The 15,263-nt window shown below is 31.1% G+C and overlaps 1 protein-coding gene across 2 annotated transcripts in view; it reads right to left on the bottom strand.

The window, feature by feature from the left end:
• Positions 1 to 8,523: 8,523 nt before the first annotated feature.
• ZDHHC21 (zinc finger DHHC-type palmitoyltransferase 21) overlaps positions 8,524 to 15,263 on the bottom strand; it is a 62,403-nt gene continuing 55,663 nt past the window's right edge. Inside the window, exons 8-9 of one of the 2 annotated variants that reach the window (XM_045562764.1) lie at positions 11,139 to 11,182; positions 8,524 to 10,594 (exon numbers count right to left, since the gene is read on the bottom strand). In XM_045562764.1, the coding sequence (XP_045418720.1) occupies positions 10,462 to 10,594; positions 11,139 to 11,182 (177 nt within the window). In that variant the 3' untranslated portion in view covers positions 8,524 to 10,461. The remainder of the gene's footprint in view (positions 10,595 to 11,138; positions 11,183 to 15,263) is intronic. The other variant, XM_045562765.1, reaches the window with a different exon arrangement.

Genomic DNA, 15,263 nt, shown 5'->3' with positions numbered 1-15,263 from the left:
TGAGTGTTTGATCTTTAAGCAGAGGCACTTTTTCATTTGGAGAAGAGAGCTAATTTGAAAAATACTAGGCATCCAGAGGACATACAAAGAATGTGCTGTGACTGATAAAAATATTTTTTTAAGTAATCATAGATGTATTTTTTTCCAAACTAACACATATCCTCTATCCTTCCTCAGTCCTGTTTGCTCAGCTGGATGTCCACAGGGTCCAATTTTCCCTCCAATTGCCCTTGCACACTAATATAATTGCTGCTCATGTGGGTAATTGGTCAGCCTAGAGCAGCATTTGTATGCATTTGTTCATCTACAGTATCTGGCAGCTTCTCAAATGATTTTGCAGTCTTATAATACTATTGTGTATTTTTAGGTTTTGTCCGTTTATAACATGGCTAAGTAGATGTGAATCTGTAAGGATGCTACATTTTCAATGTTCAAAAGCTGGACTACAGATATAAATTCTTTTTAAGCAGCTAATGTTTCTCTCACATATTAAATATAGAATAAATGAGATGAGTCTCAAATGCATATTGCTCTGCCCTACCTTCTCTCATTGCTTTCCTCCCAAACAGAGCCAAATTAACTGGATTCAAACAAATGTTAGCTAAAAAAAGAGAGTGACAAGCCAGTTTTACTTGATAATGCCCCTGGTGAAGCAGTAAAAATTATTTTTATTAAATCTTGTTCTTGGGCACATTTTTAATATTCTGTTTCACAAAATGGGAAGTACATGTAAAATACTTCAAGGGAATTCCAAAGTATGATTTTTTATTGAGGAAAAGCACTTGTGTCACTGTTTGAGTTGCAAGCTGAACTAGCCACTTTTTATGGAACATTTTACACATAAAAGAATGACTGATGCACCATGGTTTTTTGGACTTGGGTATTCAGCAAACATCTTATCAAAAATGAGTAAAGGTAACCTGTCCGCTTCAATGAAAACCACTGACAATATGTGGTTGCCAATGATAAAATTCAAGCTTTCAAGTGAAAATTAGATTCAGAAAAACATAATGTCACCCTGAACTTAACTGTTTTACAATACTTACTTTTCTGACAAGATCAGTATTGATATTAATGAATTTTATTTTTTTATTTTATTTTGTATGACTAAGAGAACTTTCCACAGTGAAAAAGAGACCAATAGGTTTTAATGTAAGAATATGAAAGTTTTTTAGTATTGTTTCTGATTCTACATTACAACTAAACTTTAAGAAACCATCACTTGTTGAGTTTCTGTGTAGTATCAAAGAATATCCACAATTACTTGAAAAGACTATTAAAATACTCCTCCCTTTTCCAACTACATTATTTGCACAAGACCAGATTTCTCCAGACACTTCAACTAAATAAAAATTCAGCTGATTTACTATAGAAGTGGTATAAGATCCAACTTTCTTCTATGAAAGCAGATATGAAAAAGCTTTGCAGAAATGTAAAATCATGGATCTCTAAACAAAAATACATTATTTATGTTAACATGTAACGAGCATGTATTTAAATAAACAAATAAGCATTTAAATTTTTCTCAGTTTTAATTTCTAATACAGTAAATATTGATGAGCATAACTGACATAAGCAAAAATTCTTTGGGGCCTACAACAATTTTTATGAGTGTAAAGGAGTCCTGAGATCAAAAATTTGAGAATTGTTGTAATTTATCATCAGTAAGAAAGCACAGTTATTGTAAATGCTGCTTAAAATCAGGAAAAAAAACTGGAAAAGAAACAAGATTAAAATTGTACAATCCTTGAAAGTGTCAGAAGGTAATAATTTGCTTCGATTTGTCAAATGCAGCAAAATTTATAGTTGTATTTGCAAATCTACCAGATCATTTATCTGTCAATCTAGAATATTTATCAAAATTACTTTTATGGTAATAAAAACTAAAGAAAGAATTTTAAAAATAAAGTTATGCACCTATCTTTCAATCTCAGGCCAGTTTCTACTCCTTCACTGTTTCTAAGACCTACTTGTCCATTTGTCTTTTCAGAACTGACAATATTTTCACCAATTCATACTCACCAAGTTTCACACTTCTCCTTTGTGACTTCTTATATATACAAGTAAAGCACTTAGTTTACCACTTAGCACTTGTCAACAAAAAGCTACTCAATAGTCTTAGAATGTAACTTCATAAAACAAAGGCTTGAAGTAATTCAATATTCCCTAGATCTAAAACAGTGCCTTAATGTAAACTTAAAGTCTTTGCATTTTACTGTGTGTAAATTATTTCTCAACACACAATAAATGTTAAATAAATTGGGCAATTGAATCTAGTCATCTGGGTTATCTCTAAGATAAGAGATATCTCTTATCTTCTTATCTCTTAAGAATACTGTTTGTCAATTTCAACCCTAGTATATATACCTAATTCTTCTTGAATACTTAATTAATTTTGTAATTATAGTAGAATAATATCCTAAGGTTACTAATTATGACTAATCACTCAAATTGTATAAAACTAAAAAAATGTAGCCTATCACAATGGTAGTGCTAAGATCTAGAATTTGGGTTGATTTTAATAAGTAAGGAGGTACGGAGAGAAAAGCAGTCCTGTGTTTTCAAAAAATATTTATTTAAAAATAAGATTTCTAAAAATACAGTACATAATACATTTCAAGAGAAGTAAAAATCCACAATTTAAATTAAAAACAATCTGCAAAGAAAATAGAATTATTACATGAATAAAACTAAATCACTAAAATAAATTAAAAACAGTAACAACGTCATTCTTAAGGTAGATACATGGTTTGTTTTTCATTTGAAGAACCAGTGTAGACTTTTCATTTAAACAAGTATATCTCAGCTACATGGTTCCCACCTGTCATTTTCACCCATTTTACTCCCTCTTCTCAACCTATTCTTACTTCTCTCACTATTATTTTCCTTATTACCATTAGCACTAGAAATGTTAGTGAAGATTTTCTTTACATTCTCTTAGGAGAACAGACAAGGTAAAATAGTAGACAATGCAGTGAAACAGCAGTCAGATTTACACATGATATGCACTGAACAAAAAAATGCCTGACAAATTTAAAAACAGGATCTTCCTATGGCACTTGGAATATACCATTATTAAAAGTCTTTTATTTTAGGGATATAAAGCTAGACAGAATTTGAGGTTGACAAAATTTTAGCAGCCTCAAAATAACACAGATTTTTCCTGTTCATTAAACTTGCCAGTCAGATAAAAAAAAAAAAAAGACTAATTCCAGGACATAAAGTGAGCTCATACTGCATGATCCATGTGTGCTCCGTCCTCCCAAGAGCCTACCTCTTTCCACCATGTTAGAATTGCAACTCACTTGTCTGAGTATCTCTGACTGTGGCCGAAATTTTGCCTTTTGCATCATTTAGTTGCTTTATTCTTCTCTATGCTGAAGTGGATTGTTTTTTCTTTTTAATATTCATCTCTGGGAGACAGCAAATATGGTGAATTCTCTACTACCCAATAACTTGAAAAATTACTGCATTTAGCCACATTAATTTGAATCATGCATAAACAAGCCAAATTACTCAGAATCAATACAGTGGCAACACAGTCTGCGGAATAATTGTTGACAGATTAATGAGAGACATAATGTTGCTTCATCCCATCCCATTTTGCTTTCAAACAAATTTTGCTTTCACCTCTAATATGTTCATCTGGATTTCTAAATATCATTCCAATGATCTGAAGCCACATTTCACATAAGTTTCAGACTTGACTCTTTTTTTCCATTCAGAATTCACTGCAAAACCATATATTGTATTTACATTCAGGAAGAGATTGATTTTAGCCAATTGAAAATAATGCAAAATATTTTCAAATGTGATTGTCTACTTTTCCAATACATACACACTGTTACCTTCTTGCCAGAATAATTAACCATTTCAGCTACAGTTTTAAAGACACTAAATGAGTGTTTTTTAGAGCTTAGGGGAAAAATAGGGAAGTAGAATAGTATACTAGCAGTATTACATTTGGATATTACATTTAAAGAGTGTTTTAAATTACAAGTACATTTAAAGGGTGCTTTTCTCCATTTTTGTAAAATGTACCACTAAGCAAAATTAGTTTTTAAAATAATCTTATTCTGACTTTTTATGTAAAGCGAGTAACAATATCCACACTTTTTTTTTTTGTAAAGTTCAATTTTCTATTAGCAGTTTTGCTTAAATCAAGGTATATATGCATTTCCTCTTGGGAAAGTGTATGTGTGTGTATATATGTGTGTGTGTGTGTGTGTGTGTGTACACATTTAAAGAACACATATATTTTAAAGTGTTCTTTCATTTTACCTTTATTTGTAAAATAGACAAATAACAGTACCCTTCTTTAAAGCTGCTAAGCATTATACACACACACACACACACACACACACACACACACTGAATTCTTGATTAGAAATCAGAATGGACACATAACCCTTCATTTAAGCATTCTATTTCAATATTCATTAAAAGTGCTCAATAGGCTATATAGTTTATTTATAGAAACAAAGGTAGACTTCTTAGTTATTATTTTTTATTCAATGATGCAGAAATAAAAAAACAAAAAACTTGCAAAAAGTACTTCAATTATCTTTTGTAACTTCACTCTAGTAAACTACCTTTAAAAGTAGCCAAGCTATATTAAAATACAAAATTAAAATTCATACTAACCTAACTAAAAAAAAGTCCCAAATGAGAGACATTTAAAACCCATTAAATTGAGGCAGCAGCATGCAAAACTAAGATCTGTTAATCAAACTGTTCTTCATAACATTAGATTCAATTTTATAAACACAAAGATGTGAGAAGAAAACTCTCAGTCAACCAAAAAGAAAATTAACTCTTTGGTACAGGAATTAAAAATGTCACTCAATGCTAAAGTAAATAGCACCAGGATGTTTTAGTTGTTGAGGTTGTAAAACACTAACTTCAGGCACCAGTAGGTTAAAATATCATCCAATGCATAGTGGCAAGAATACAGAGCTTGCAATATGCAGACAAGCTTTCCCTTTAGTTAACAGCCTACAAAAAATTAAATCCTGCATTTGGTCAAACAGGAAAGCAAAGTGACAAAAAAATTCACAACTTTTGTTGCTGCTTTGTCCACATCTTTGTTTATGTATAAAGCTATTAATACCAAAAAGATAAGAGTGCTGAACTGTGGTAAGCACTACGTTAAGTTACAAGTATTCAAAATGCCAATAAAAATGAAGACCTTCAAGATACCAAGAACTCCAAAATATCCCAAAAGTTAAAGTGATAGCCACCCTTATATAAAAATGGTTGATTTTTTTCCTCTGATGACAAAATTTTCTATGACACTTAGTATCCTTTCTTTGCAATACAGACTTCTAGAAAAGGTCCCAGTTTTTTCAGACTTTTGGCAACCTATTCATTTCTCCTCTCACATTAAATAGCTACATTTTTCACATTATTCTTAATACTTCATGTTACCATATACTACACATTATGATATTTAAAATTTTAAATAATTTCTCAAAGGCATATGACCAGCTAAAGAGAAACAGCAATATAAATTCTTTAGATTAAATAACTCAAACCAAACACTTGCATGCATTAACAACTCTTCCAGTAAAATGGTATCAAAAGAGATAAGGCTAAAATGATTATAGCAAGGAGATTTTCTGACATCATAGAACCTGTATTGAGTCAGCTCTGTTGCTGAGGTGCTGACTATTCATGTGCCATCTAGCCTTCTCTCCATTTTAGTAAGTTTTTGGCTACTCACTACTCATTTGTACCTGTCCTCTTTGGTGGACAAAGGAGAAATAACATAATTATAATAATAAAAATATAATGATATTGGAAAATATCAGTAACATCCATGACTTAAAAATTTTAAATACCATTGTTATTTCTGTTTCAAATTAGAACTGAAACATCTGAAGGACAAAAATGTAGTGAGTTTGTTAAAAACTGCACAATGATATGAAAGAAGTCAGAGAAAAGTAGCTTTCCTGAAATTAAACCATCATCATCCCAAAGATAGCAGAAATGCTAAATATTAATTGATATATAGAATAACAACATTGGTTCAAAATACTTTAAGCAAGTTGGTTCTAATACCTTCTCACATTCTACTGTACAATATTCTAGAATTCAATTGAGAATGGCTAAATAGAGAGCATAATGAAAGTTGTGATTTGTAAATTTGGAGGATTATTTCTAGAATAGAAGGTAACAAGTGTGGGTACTAAATAATACACTCATTCATTAGTTAATTATATGGTTAATAATACTAGCAAGTAGAATCTACTAAACATACATGACTTATTAACTACACCTGCCAATACTTATCAATAGTAGTAGAGCTAGGTGAAAAATCTAATACTTGTATCTATTAGTAAACTACTTAATGTTTGTATGTGTAAACTTTATCAAATAGATTCTAGATATATCTATGTATATTAGAGGTCATGTCAAAAGCTTATTTAATTAAGTAACTACATGTTAATAAACCTGAGCCAGGTAATCTACTGATACATGAAGTATAAGAGAAGTAGTCAGAGACTAGAGAAAAGTCCAGCAAGAGATTAGTAGCTCTGTTAATGAATATTAATGCCTTATTAAACCAGAGCTGGACACATAGTAATTTTATAGCAATACATGTAAGAACAAACTGTCCCACGATCTAGCACACAGAAAAATTTGTGGTCATAATCTAAATTAGTTTATACTTCCTAGTTGAGTTATCCTAGCTTAAGTTTTCAAGATTAGCATTCAAAATTAATATGCCCTTTTGAGTGAAACATATCTCCAACTAGTAACTTGATGGAAGTGACTTGAAAGCCTGATAAAGAATAGTTATAATTAGCTACCATCCTTAGAGAAAAATACTTCTATGCATTAGCAAAAATGCACCGATTTTAATGTTAATTCTGATAGAAGTTTTAACCCAGTTGTTACACTGAACTTTATGTATCTTATGTTGTCTACTTCATTACTATTAAAAATAAACTGCTTTCGCCTGAAAAAGAGGTTAATAATACATTAACTACAATTTTAATAGCTATGTTTTATATTAACCACAATTATTTTTAATACAACTCTTAAGCAAAATGGTATTTTTATTATAATGGAACATCAGCTAACTTAATATTTTTAAACTGTAAACAACTCTTTAACTGAATGCCTACTGTTTGGGAGATTCTGAACTTAGTCTTTTCGCCTACAATCTTGAGTCTATACTAAGCCCATATACATTTTTGTTTGTGGAAAACAACAAATACAATTGTTCAGGAAGTGTAATTTACAGTACCTAGGTAAAAGCTTTACATTTTCAGAAGCCAAATAAATGACTTCACTGATATAAAAACATCCTTTAATTTTCTTAGCATTTTACTTAAAATTAAGTGGAATGTTTATAAAGAAATGCTTTAGTCCAACATATAGATTATACCTGTAATTTAGTTATTTTCATGGTTATCCAGAGTACACAATAAATTGGTCACTAAAGCTATAGATATAACTCTGGCCAGAAAGTTAAAAAAGAACAAAGAAAAGAAAAGGAAAGGTACAGAAAAAATTATTAATCTCTTATTTGTTCTTTTAAGGCAATAAAGCCAATTTAAAAAATCATTCCAAAACTGAGATTAAAAAGCTAAATATATTTTTTTAGATATGCATTAAAACACATAAGATACTTAGTTGCCATTGTAACAATAAATTTCTGTGTTTTGTAATAAATTGATAATTTTAAAGTAACAGCTTTTCTAATTCTAAGGAACTGATTTGCCAAAATAAGGTTTAAAATAAAATGGCTTACATTAGTTTATCTTGATCTGATATAAATTAGTGATTGATGGCTTACATTAGTTTATCTTGATCTGATATAAATTAGTGATTAATAGCAAAAAATCAGAATATACATAAATGAAATAGCACGTTATTATGAACTAGAAATACCATAAACAGTGACATGCTCATTTTCATAAAATTTTACATTTTTGTACATATATTCCTCCTAAGTTTGTACCTCTGACATGTTCAGAATTTGGCTACAGTATTTACTTAACGGCTAGTAAATCTGTAGAGCCAGTATAATTACATCAATTAGCCAAAAGAGGGCGCAGAAAGAACATCAGAGTTTTTGCAATCCCTAGGAAACTGCCAGTTGGTTTCTCTCTAGTGATCTAACAGGAATTACAAAACCCACAGTAGGGTTAGGTTTGCTAACTTGGGAATACTGAAACTTACCACATAAATATATATAGATATACTTTAATATAGATTCTTATATATTGGTATGTAGCATTTCTGCCATTCAAACAAAATAAGCATATGCTTTTCTAGTGTATTAGTTTGTAGTCCAATAACTTAGAGGAATTGGGTACAGAGGAATCAGGACCAGGGAAGGTAAAGAGAAAGTAGGGAAGAGAATGTGCCCTAGTGGTGGTAAATCTAAGGAAAAAAAAAAATCCTCAAAGTGGGAAAGAGACCTCCCCAATACCTTTCAGCATAGCTACTGCTAACCACATGATGTATATATATGGCCACAAAGCTTTTTAGGGGGTCTCCACTTGGCTCTGCTGTTTTTTCAAGGTCCTTACTTGAAAGGAATGTATACATCCCTAAGGCATTCAACTGATATCTACCCACATTATCTATCCATTACTTCGTTATAACAGTCTGTCACCAGGCCAAATTTGGTCAATTAGCTTGCACAAAATCCAATCCTTTTGCCTGACATGAACATACTAATTTTGTGTTTCATTAGGCTTTATAAATATATTTCTTATATTAAATTTACTATGTCTCCTTCAGCACCAATAAATATGTTCATCTGCCACTTCTAAGTTTTTAAGTAATAAATATTAGCGTTAAAATTAGAATATGAAAAACATGATATTCACATCTCTGAGAAGAGCTTATTCTATTACTTCAGAATATTGTATAAGATATTTACAATTTTTGAAATAACTACCCACACTATAGCCAATTGGCTGACAATAGTAACCTTCCATTTTATTATTTTCCAGGTATGATTCCTTACTTTCAAAACTAACTAAAAGGAAAACATTAATATGGTTCAAGAACAGTAGACTCTTTCCATCTTGTCTTCAAGGGAAGGAATGTGAGTACACAAATGTTTTACAAGGATATATGGATTTTGCAGTTTTCTAATGGAAAAAAATTAAAAGCTGACTTTTTTTTCAAAGCATACTAAATGTCTTTTCATACAAATGTTCTATACTTTCCAGGAGAATATCACTATTAGCAATTTAAATTTGTATAAGGCTAATGATAAATATAGATCATTATATTTTCTTATTTTAAGGTCATTTTCTAACATTAGCTACTAATAAAATGGTCTCTCAATACAAATTATAGCTGGCCAATTAAAATTGAATTTTAATTTGGGTGATTATAAGTACATAAAAGTTAGTGACTTATTTTTTGTAGGAGCTTCCTATAAAAAAAATTTCAATATGAGTTGGCCGATATCTATTATATATAAACCTTCAGTGTATAATTTTAGATCTACTAGTAGATAAATAAAAGTAAAAAGTATATATTCTTTTCAAAACACAATATTCCTCTTTATACTGTACATTATATATTATCTAGTTACACCAGCATTTTAAAAACATAGGCATTCTAATACAACTTCACTAGAAAAGGTAACTGTGGAATTATTGCAAATTCTCTACCCTTTTTGCTCATTAACATCTTAGGGTAAAATAGAAATACATGCCCACCAGTCACAAATTCTCCTGGGAACAAATATTCTAATAACAATCAATAATTACAACAGTAAAGAGAAAAAATGGGAAAATTAATGTGGAAAAATTTTTAATTTTTCCTTTATAATAAAGTAGGTAGTTGGTGTTTTATTTTAGCAGTGTTTTAATTTTGGTTTTGGTGAAGAGAAAAGAAGAAAACATCAGAAAGCTACTCCTAAGAAAACAGTGCCCTTTTATTGTTGTCACTCCCATGCTGCTACATTTTTAAAAATCTTGCAGCACATATAATAAAAGGAAGTATTAAGTATTTTAAAATGTATTTGAAAAGTAAAATTTACACATACTGTAAGAAGGTGTATCAACTTTTGTAAAACCCGAAGAATTAAATTCAGACTTGGTTAGTACTGCTTAAAAGTGAAAATTTTAAATGAACATCTGAAATTTCCCATAAATTAAAATCTGTAACATTGTCAGTACTAAAAGAAATTATGTACAATTATTTCATCCCAATCACTGCCTTTGAGTTTAATTACAAAAGCATTTAAAGAAATCCCGGTGGAAAGCTAATTTGAAAGTAAACATGCTTTAAAACTTAAATATACATCTTGTATGAGTCCCACAACAGGATCAAGATCACTATTAAAATAAAGCCTGGGGCACATTATGATGCCTAAGATTGGTGGGTGGATTTTAATTGACTTGAAGACTGTCATAGTTCTATTATCATAAAACCTGTAACGCATTTCCAGCATGGAGGACCCATCTGTGCCCACCATCCATCTGTTTAGACGTGATTGGCAAAGTGGTAGGGAACTCGCAGTGGTTGCCTCTGCCTGAAAGGAATGAACCACAGGATCTTCCAACGAGTGCCAAAAACTTCTGAGAAGGTCTGCTGCCATGGCTTTCGGGGCCTCGATCTACAGAAGACAGCATTATTAGTGAAAGACAGCACTCCCATGGTGCACTTCAGTCAGCTAAAACAATACAGGTTGGCTGGGGATCCATTACTGGACTCTGATGAATTGTGTCCCAGCATCACAAATACAGCTTTTCTTTCATTATGGCATGCAGCTGAGTTTTAACTCTGGATAACAGATATTGTATCTGTGTCGTCAATCAACCTAGGGCAACTTTTGAAGCAGAGGAGAATCTCAGGATTAACAGAATGTGTGTCAACAACACAGTAGCAAATCTCTTTTGATGTACTTTCAGGACAAATAATTTAACTTACTTTAGTTAGACAAGGAATAAGAATGATCAGTACTTATTTTGTTTGCAAACTACCATGGCTGGAAGACCCCTACTGTAAGACTGGGGTATGCTTGTCTAGCTCAGGCCTCAGACAAGGAGCCAAGAAAAAGTCATCATTATATTATATTTCCACTGTATGCACATATTTCTGAAATGTGTCCAGTTGTTTCCATTTTTAAATAATGCTACACACTTCACTTTTATACTTACATTTCTTCACAACAGTTTGACATCTTTTCAATAGATGTTGTATCCTATTAAAAATAAAAAAATCATACTCAGATGTAACAAAGTTATCAAGTCTTTATTTTATATCTGTTTTATGATGTTTTAAATCCTGAAGAATATTCTGAAGATTTAAACAGTTTAAATATGAATACTAAGAATTATGAATTATCTACATAAATTGCTAGAATCCCTTTGAAAAAAAAGAATTGACATTACATTATGCCCCCCAAAATTATTCAAATACAAAACTTAACAAAAAGTGTAGAAGTATCACTTCATTCAAATATAACCTTTTATTACACATGATTTCTCGACAATTCTTTTAAAAGTCTAATATCTGTTTTCAGCTCAACTGTTAGTGAATATGCATTAAAAAATAAATACAAAAATGACATGAAAGATGCTAATGAATAGAAAACTGCCCAGTGAGTGCTACTCGTTCTGGATTTCTATGAACAACAAAATTCAGCAAGGCGATCTATGAATTTGCCATATTATAACATCTATTGCTCTGAAAACTAAGGTTAAATGATTAGTGTTCTTTTTTTAATAGAAAAATCATTCTTTTCATAATACTACAATTTCTTAACTATATGTTTGCTATAAGGTTCTAACACAAACATATAAGAAAAACAATTCAATAACAGAAGATGGCTTCTAGAAATACTGGTTTAATTTGTGTTACCAGAAGATCTATCATTAGATTGACAAACTGTTATGATAAGTAATATCCAAAAATTCAAAACACAAATTATACAATCTTATTTTTAGATATACATTTATGTTTTTAAATATACTTTCAAGCAGTACAAATGAATATATTCTTTCAAATACACAAAACAGAAGTTTTCCTCTTCTTATCCCTTTACTTTACTTTAATAGCTTGCTCACATATGATAGAAGGTTTACTATGCTATTATTAAGCATTACTATTAATGCAAAGACTTGTGGCTGCAACTCAAAGCCCAAGAACTTATTTGTCTGTAGTTTTTCCCAGTGATGCTAATAAAACAGCACCTTTACTTTTAAAAACTCTTTAGAGATGTTACGTGAATAGCTCATATTAAATGCTCATTATGAAAAGCTGAATAACTATAGTTATCCTACATAACGGAAAACAGATGTATTTTTTAGATGACTAGTAACCAATAACAGAGTTTTATTTATAGATTTTCCAGGAATTTGTAAAGAAATTATACATTAGCAACATGTTCTATTTACATTTAGTTTACCTATCGTGCTGTGAAATTCATGGTATCCAATGACAATTCTATTTATAATTAAAATTTCTCAGCTCTGTTGCATAATTTCCTCAAAACAATGTTTTAGTTTATGAAAAGAGTCTACAAACACATGAGAACATTGATTAGAGACTTAGAGGAAACCTGAGCCTCTAGTTTCACATCTGTAAATAAAGTGAATGAAGTCATTTTAACAGTTTCTTAGAGTCTGATACTGACAGGTTGTTCCAAAGCAATTAGAACAGCTTGTGCAAAAGTACAAACAAACAAACAAAAAAAGATGGGATAGAAGTCAAGAAGTGCTATTAGGAAAAGTATTGAATTGCCTAAAATCATAGTCATGGATGACACTTAAAAACTTAAACCTATTTAGGATAAGGAAGGCAACTGCAAGGTCAGACTATTACCACTAGATAATATTAGGGGAAATTTTTACTCTGCAGAAATTCACAACTTGCTTATATAACCTTGAGGAATTTATTTATGGTATTAAAAGAATCAACTTAAAAGATTTCAGATTTATATTTCACATGGAAAAAGCTTTTATTTTCAAGGTTTTTGACACCATTCTAGAATCCGATTCAGGAAATAACTAGAGTACTACCTATTAAATGATCATAAGCAGATGGATATTCTTTTAAAGGATGTGATGTTTACCATCATTTCTGAACAGAATTTGTGAGGCTGGCCAAAATAGGCTATTTTTTTCCTCCAGAAATGGCAAATGTTCATCTCTCTGAAACTCAGCTATCCAGAATACTGACATAAGAAAAAAGTATAATTTGTATTTGAGTGGCCAAACATGTCATCCAAGTTTTGCACTGGCACTTATACAACATATTCAGAACAACACAAGTTATCATGTTATCATATTCACAGGACAAAAACAACAACGCAGAAGAGGAGAGAGGTCACTATTGCCAGGAATACTGAAAACCACAAGCTATTCTCAAGTGCCAAATTAAGTTTAATACACTTATTTTGTTTTGTTTTAAAAAGCACAAAATGTGGATTTTTTACAGAACACACTAAAAATAATTAAAATATTTTGGTGCAGATAATTTCATTCACTACAAAAGAATGAAAATCTTTAATGCTCATCAAGAAAGGACCAACTGCTACCCTCAAGGAGTATAAATACAATTTGTAAGTTCTTAGTTATATGTAAAACTCAGCTCTTCAGAAAAATATACTTTTCCAGGAATAAGAAACAAGTTTTTACTGTAGGCTGTCTATAATTAGGATATCTTATTTCTAGAGAACTATCTACGCCTTGATTATAGTCTAATGATCAAAACAGATATCTAAGACTTCCATCAGTCTGCATAACTATAAAATATATGAGAATGCTTCACTATTTTAAAAACTAGAAGTTTACGTATAAATTAAAAACAGCATGACTTATAGAAGTATAGGCCTTACCTATTTTATCAGCTAATACTTTCTTTTCTCCTGATGGCTGATTTTACCCTAAGAAATTATCTTTCAGGCTCAATTTAAACAATGTTCAACTATTTAAAAAATAAACTGTTTTCTAATAATAAGATTTTGATGGAATGGGTGTGGGGAAGCTCTTAACAGAAAGGGAGAGAGAAATATTTATTGGCTGATATTTAAAAAAAATGGGTGGCAGAATAAAAAGAATTTATCACCAGAGGTTTCCTGTTAACAGACCTGAGAATCCAGTCTTCTTGGCAGCAATAGCTTGATGATACAATCCATCTAACTAATTCATTCTGCTTTGAGCTCATTCTCACCAAGCAACACTTTGCCACATATGTTGTCATACAGGAGAAAGAATGTGCTCAAGAGTCCTTTGGCACACCTGACAATCATGCGTAAGGGAATAAACAATCAATCTGATATGACTATCTCTTTTGAGTCTGGAAGTAAGATCCATTGCTTCTGGGCCTGATAAACCCTGGAAACAATTTCAAATGGAGTCACTAGACCTGCCCAACTGAAGACCTGATAAAGGAATTTTCCATTAGACTCCTCGAAGACAGTTCAATCTAACTTCAATGATCACACTTTTTTGTCTTATTACAGGTCCTTTTGATGCTTCTAACTCTGCTGCACATTGCTACCTAATTCAATGACTCTGTGTTCATTTAATCTACAGTCTGAAACATTATTCAGTACAAAAATCTACTCAAAATGGTTTAAAGACTTAACTGTAAGACCTTAACCTATAAAACTACTAGAAGAAAACAAGGTGAAATGTTTCATGACATTGGACTAGGCAAGGATTTTTTGGGTAAGACATCAAAAGCAAAGGCAACAAAAGCAAAAAATAGGTAAACAGAATTATATCAAACTAAAAACCTTCTGCACAGCAAAGGAAACAATCAACAGAGTAAAGAGACAACCTACAGAATGGGAGAAAATCTTTGCAAATTATACATCTAACAGAGGGTCAACATCCAGAATATATAAGGAACTCAAACAACTTAACAGCAAGAGAACAAATAATCTGATTTAAAAAATGAACAAAGACCTTAATAGACATAGATATTTTCTTCAAAGAAGACATACAAATGGCCAACGGGTATATAAAAAAAACCTCAACATCCCTCATCATCAAAGAAATACAAATCAAAACCACAACCACTCCAGTTAGAATGGCTATTAGCAAAACAATAAAAGATAAGTATTGGCAAGGATGTGGAGAAAAGGGAACCCTTACTGTTGATGGAAATGTAAATTAGCATAGCCATTATGGAAAACAATATGGAGGTTCCTCAAAAAGTTAAAATAGAACTACTATATGATCCAGCAATCCCAGTACTGGGTATATGGTTGGCACTCCATATCCATGGTTTCTGCATTCATGGATTCAACCAAATATGGATAGGAAATATTCAGG

Source organism: Lemur catta, chromosome 10 (genome assembly GCF_020740605.2).
Source record: "Lemur catta isolate mLemCat1 chromosome 10, mLemCat1.pri, whole genome shotgun sequence".
Taxonomy (NCBI): domain Eukaryota; kingdom Metazoa; phylum Chordata; class Mammalia; order Primates; family Lemuridae; genus Lemur; species Lemur catta.
This window is presented reverse-complemented; position numbering and strand designations above follow the sequence as displayed.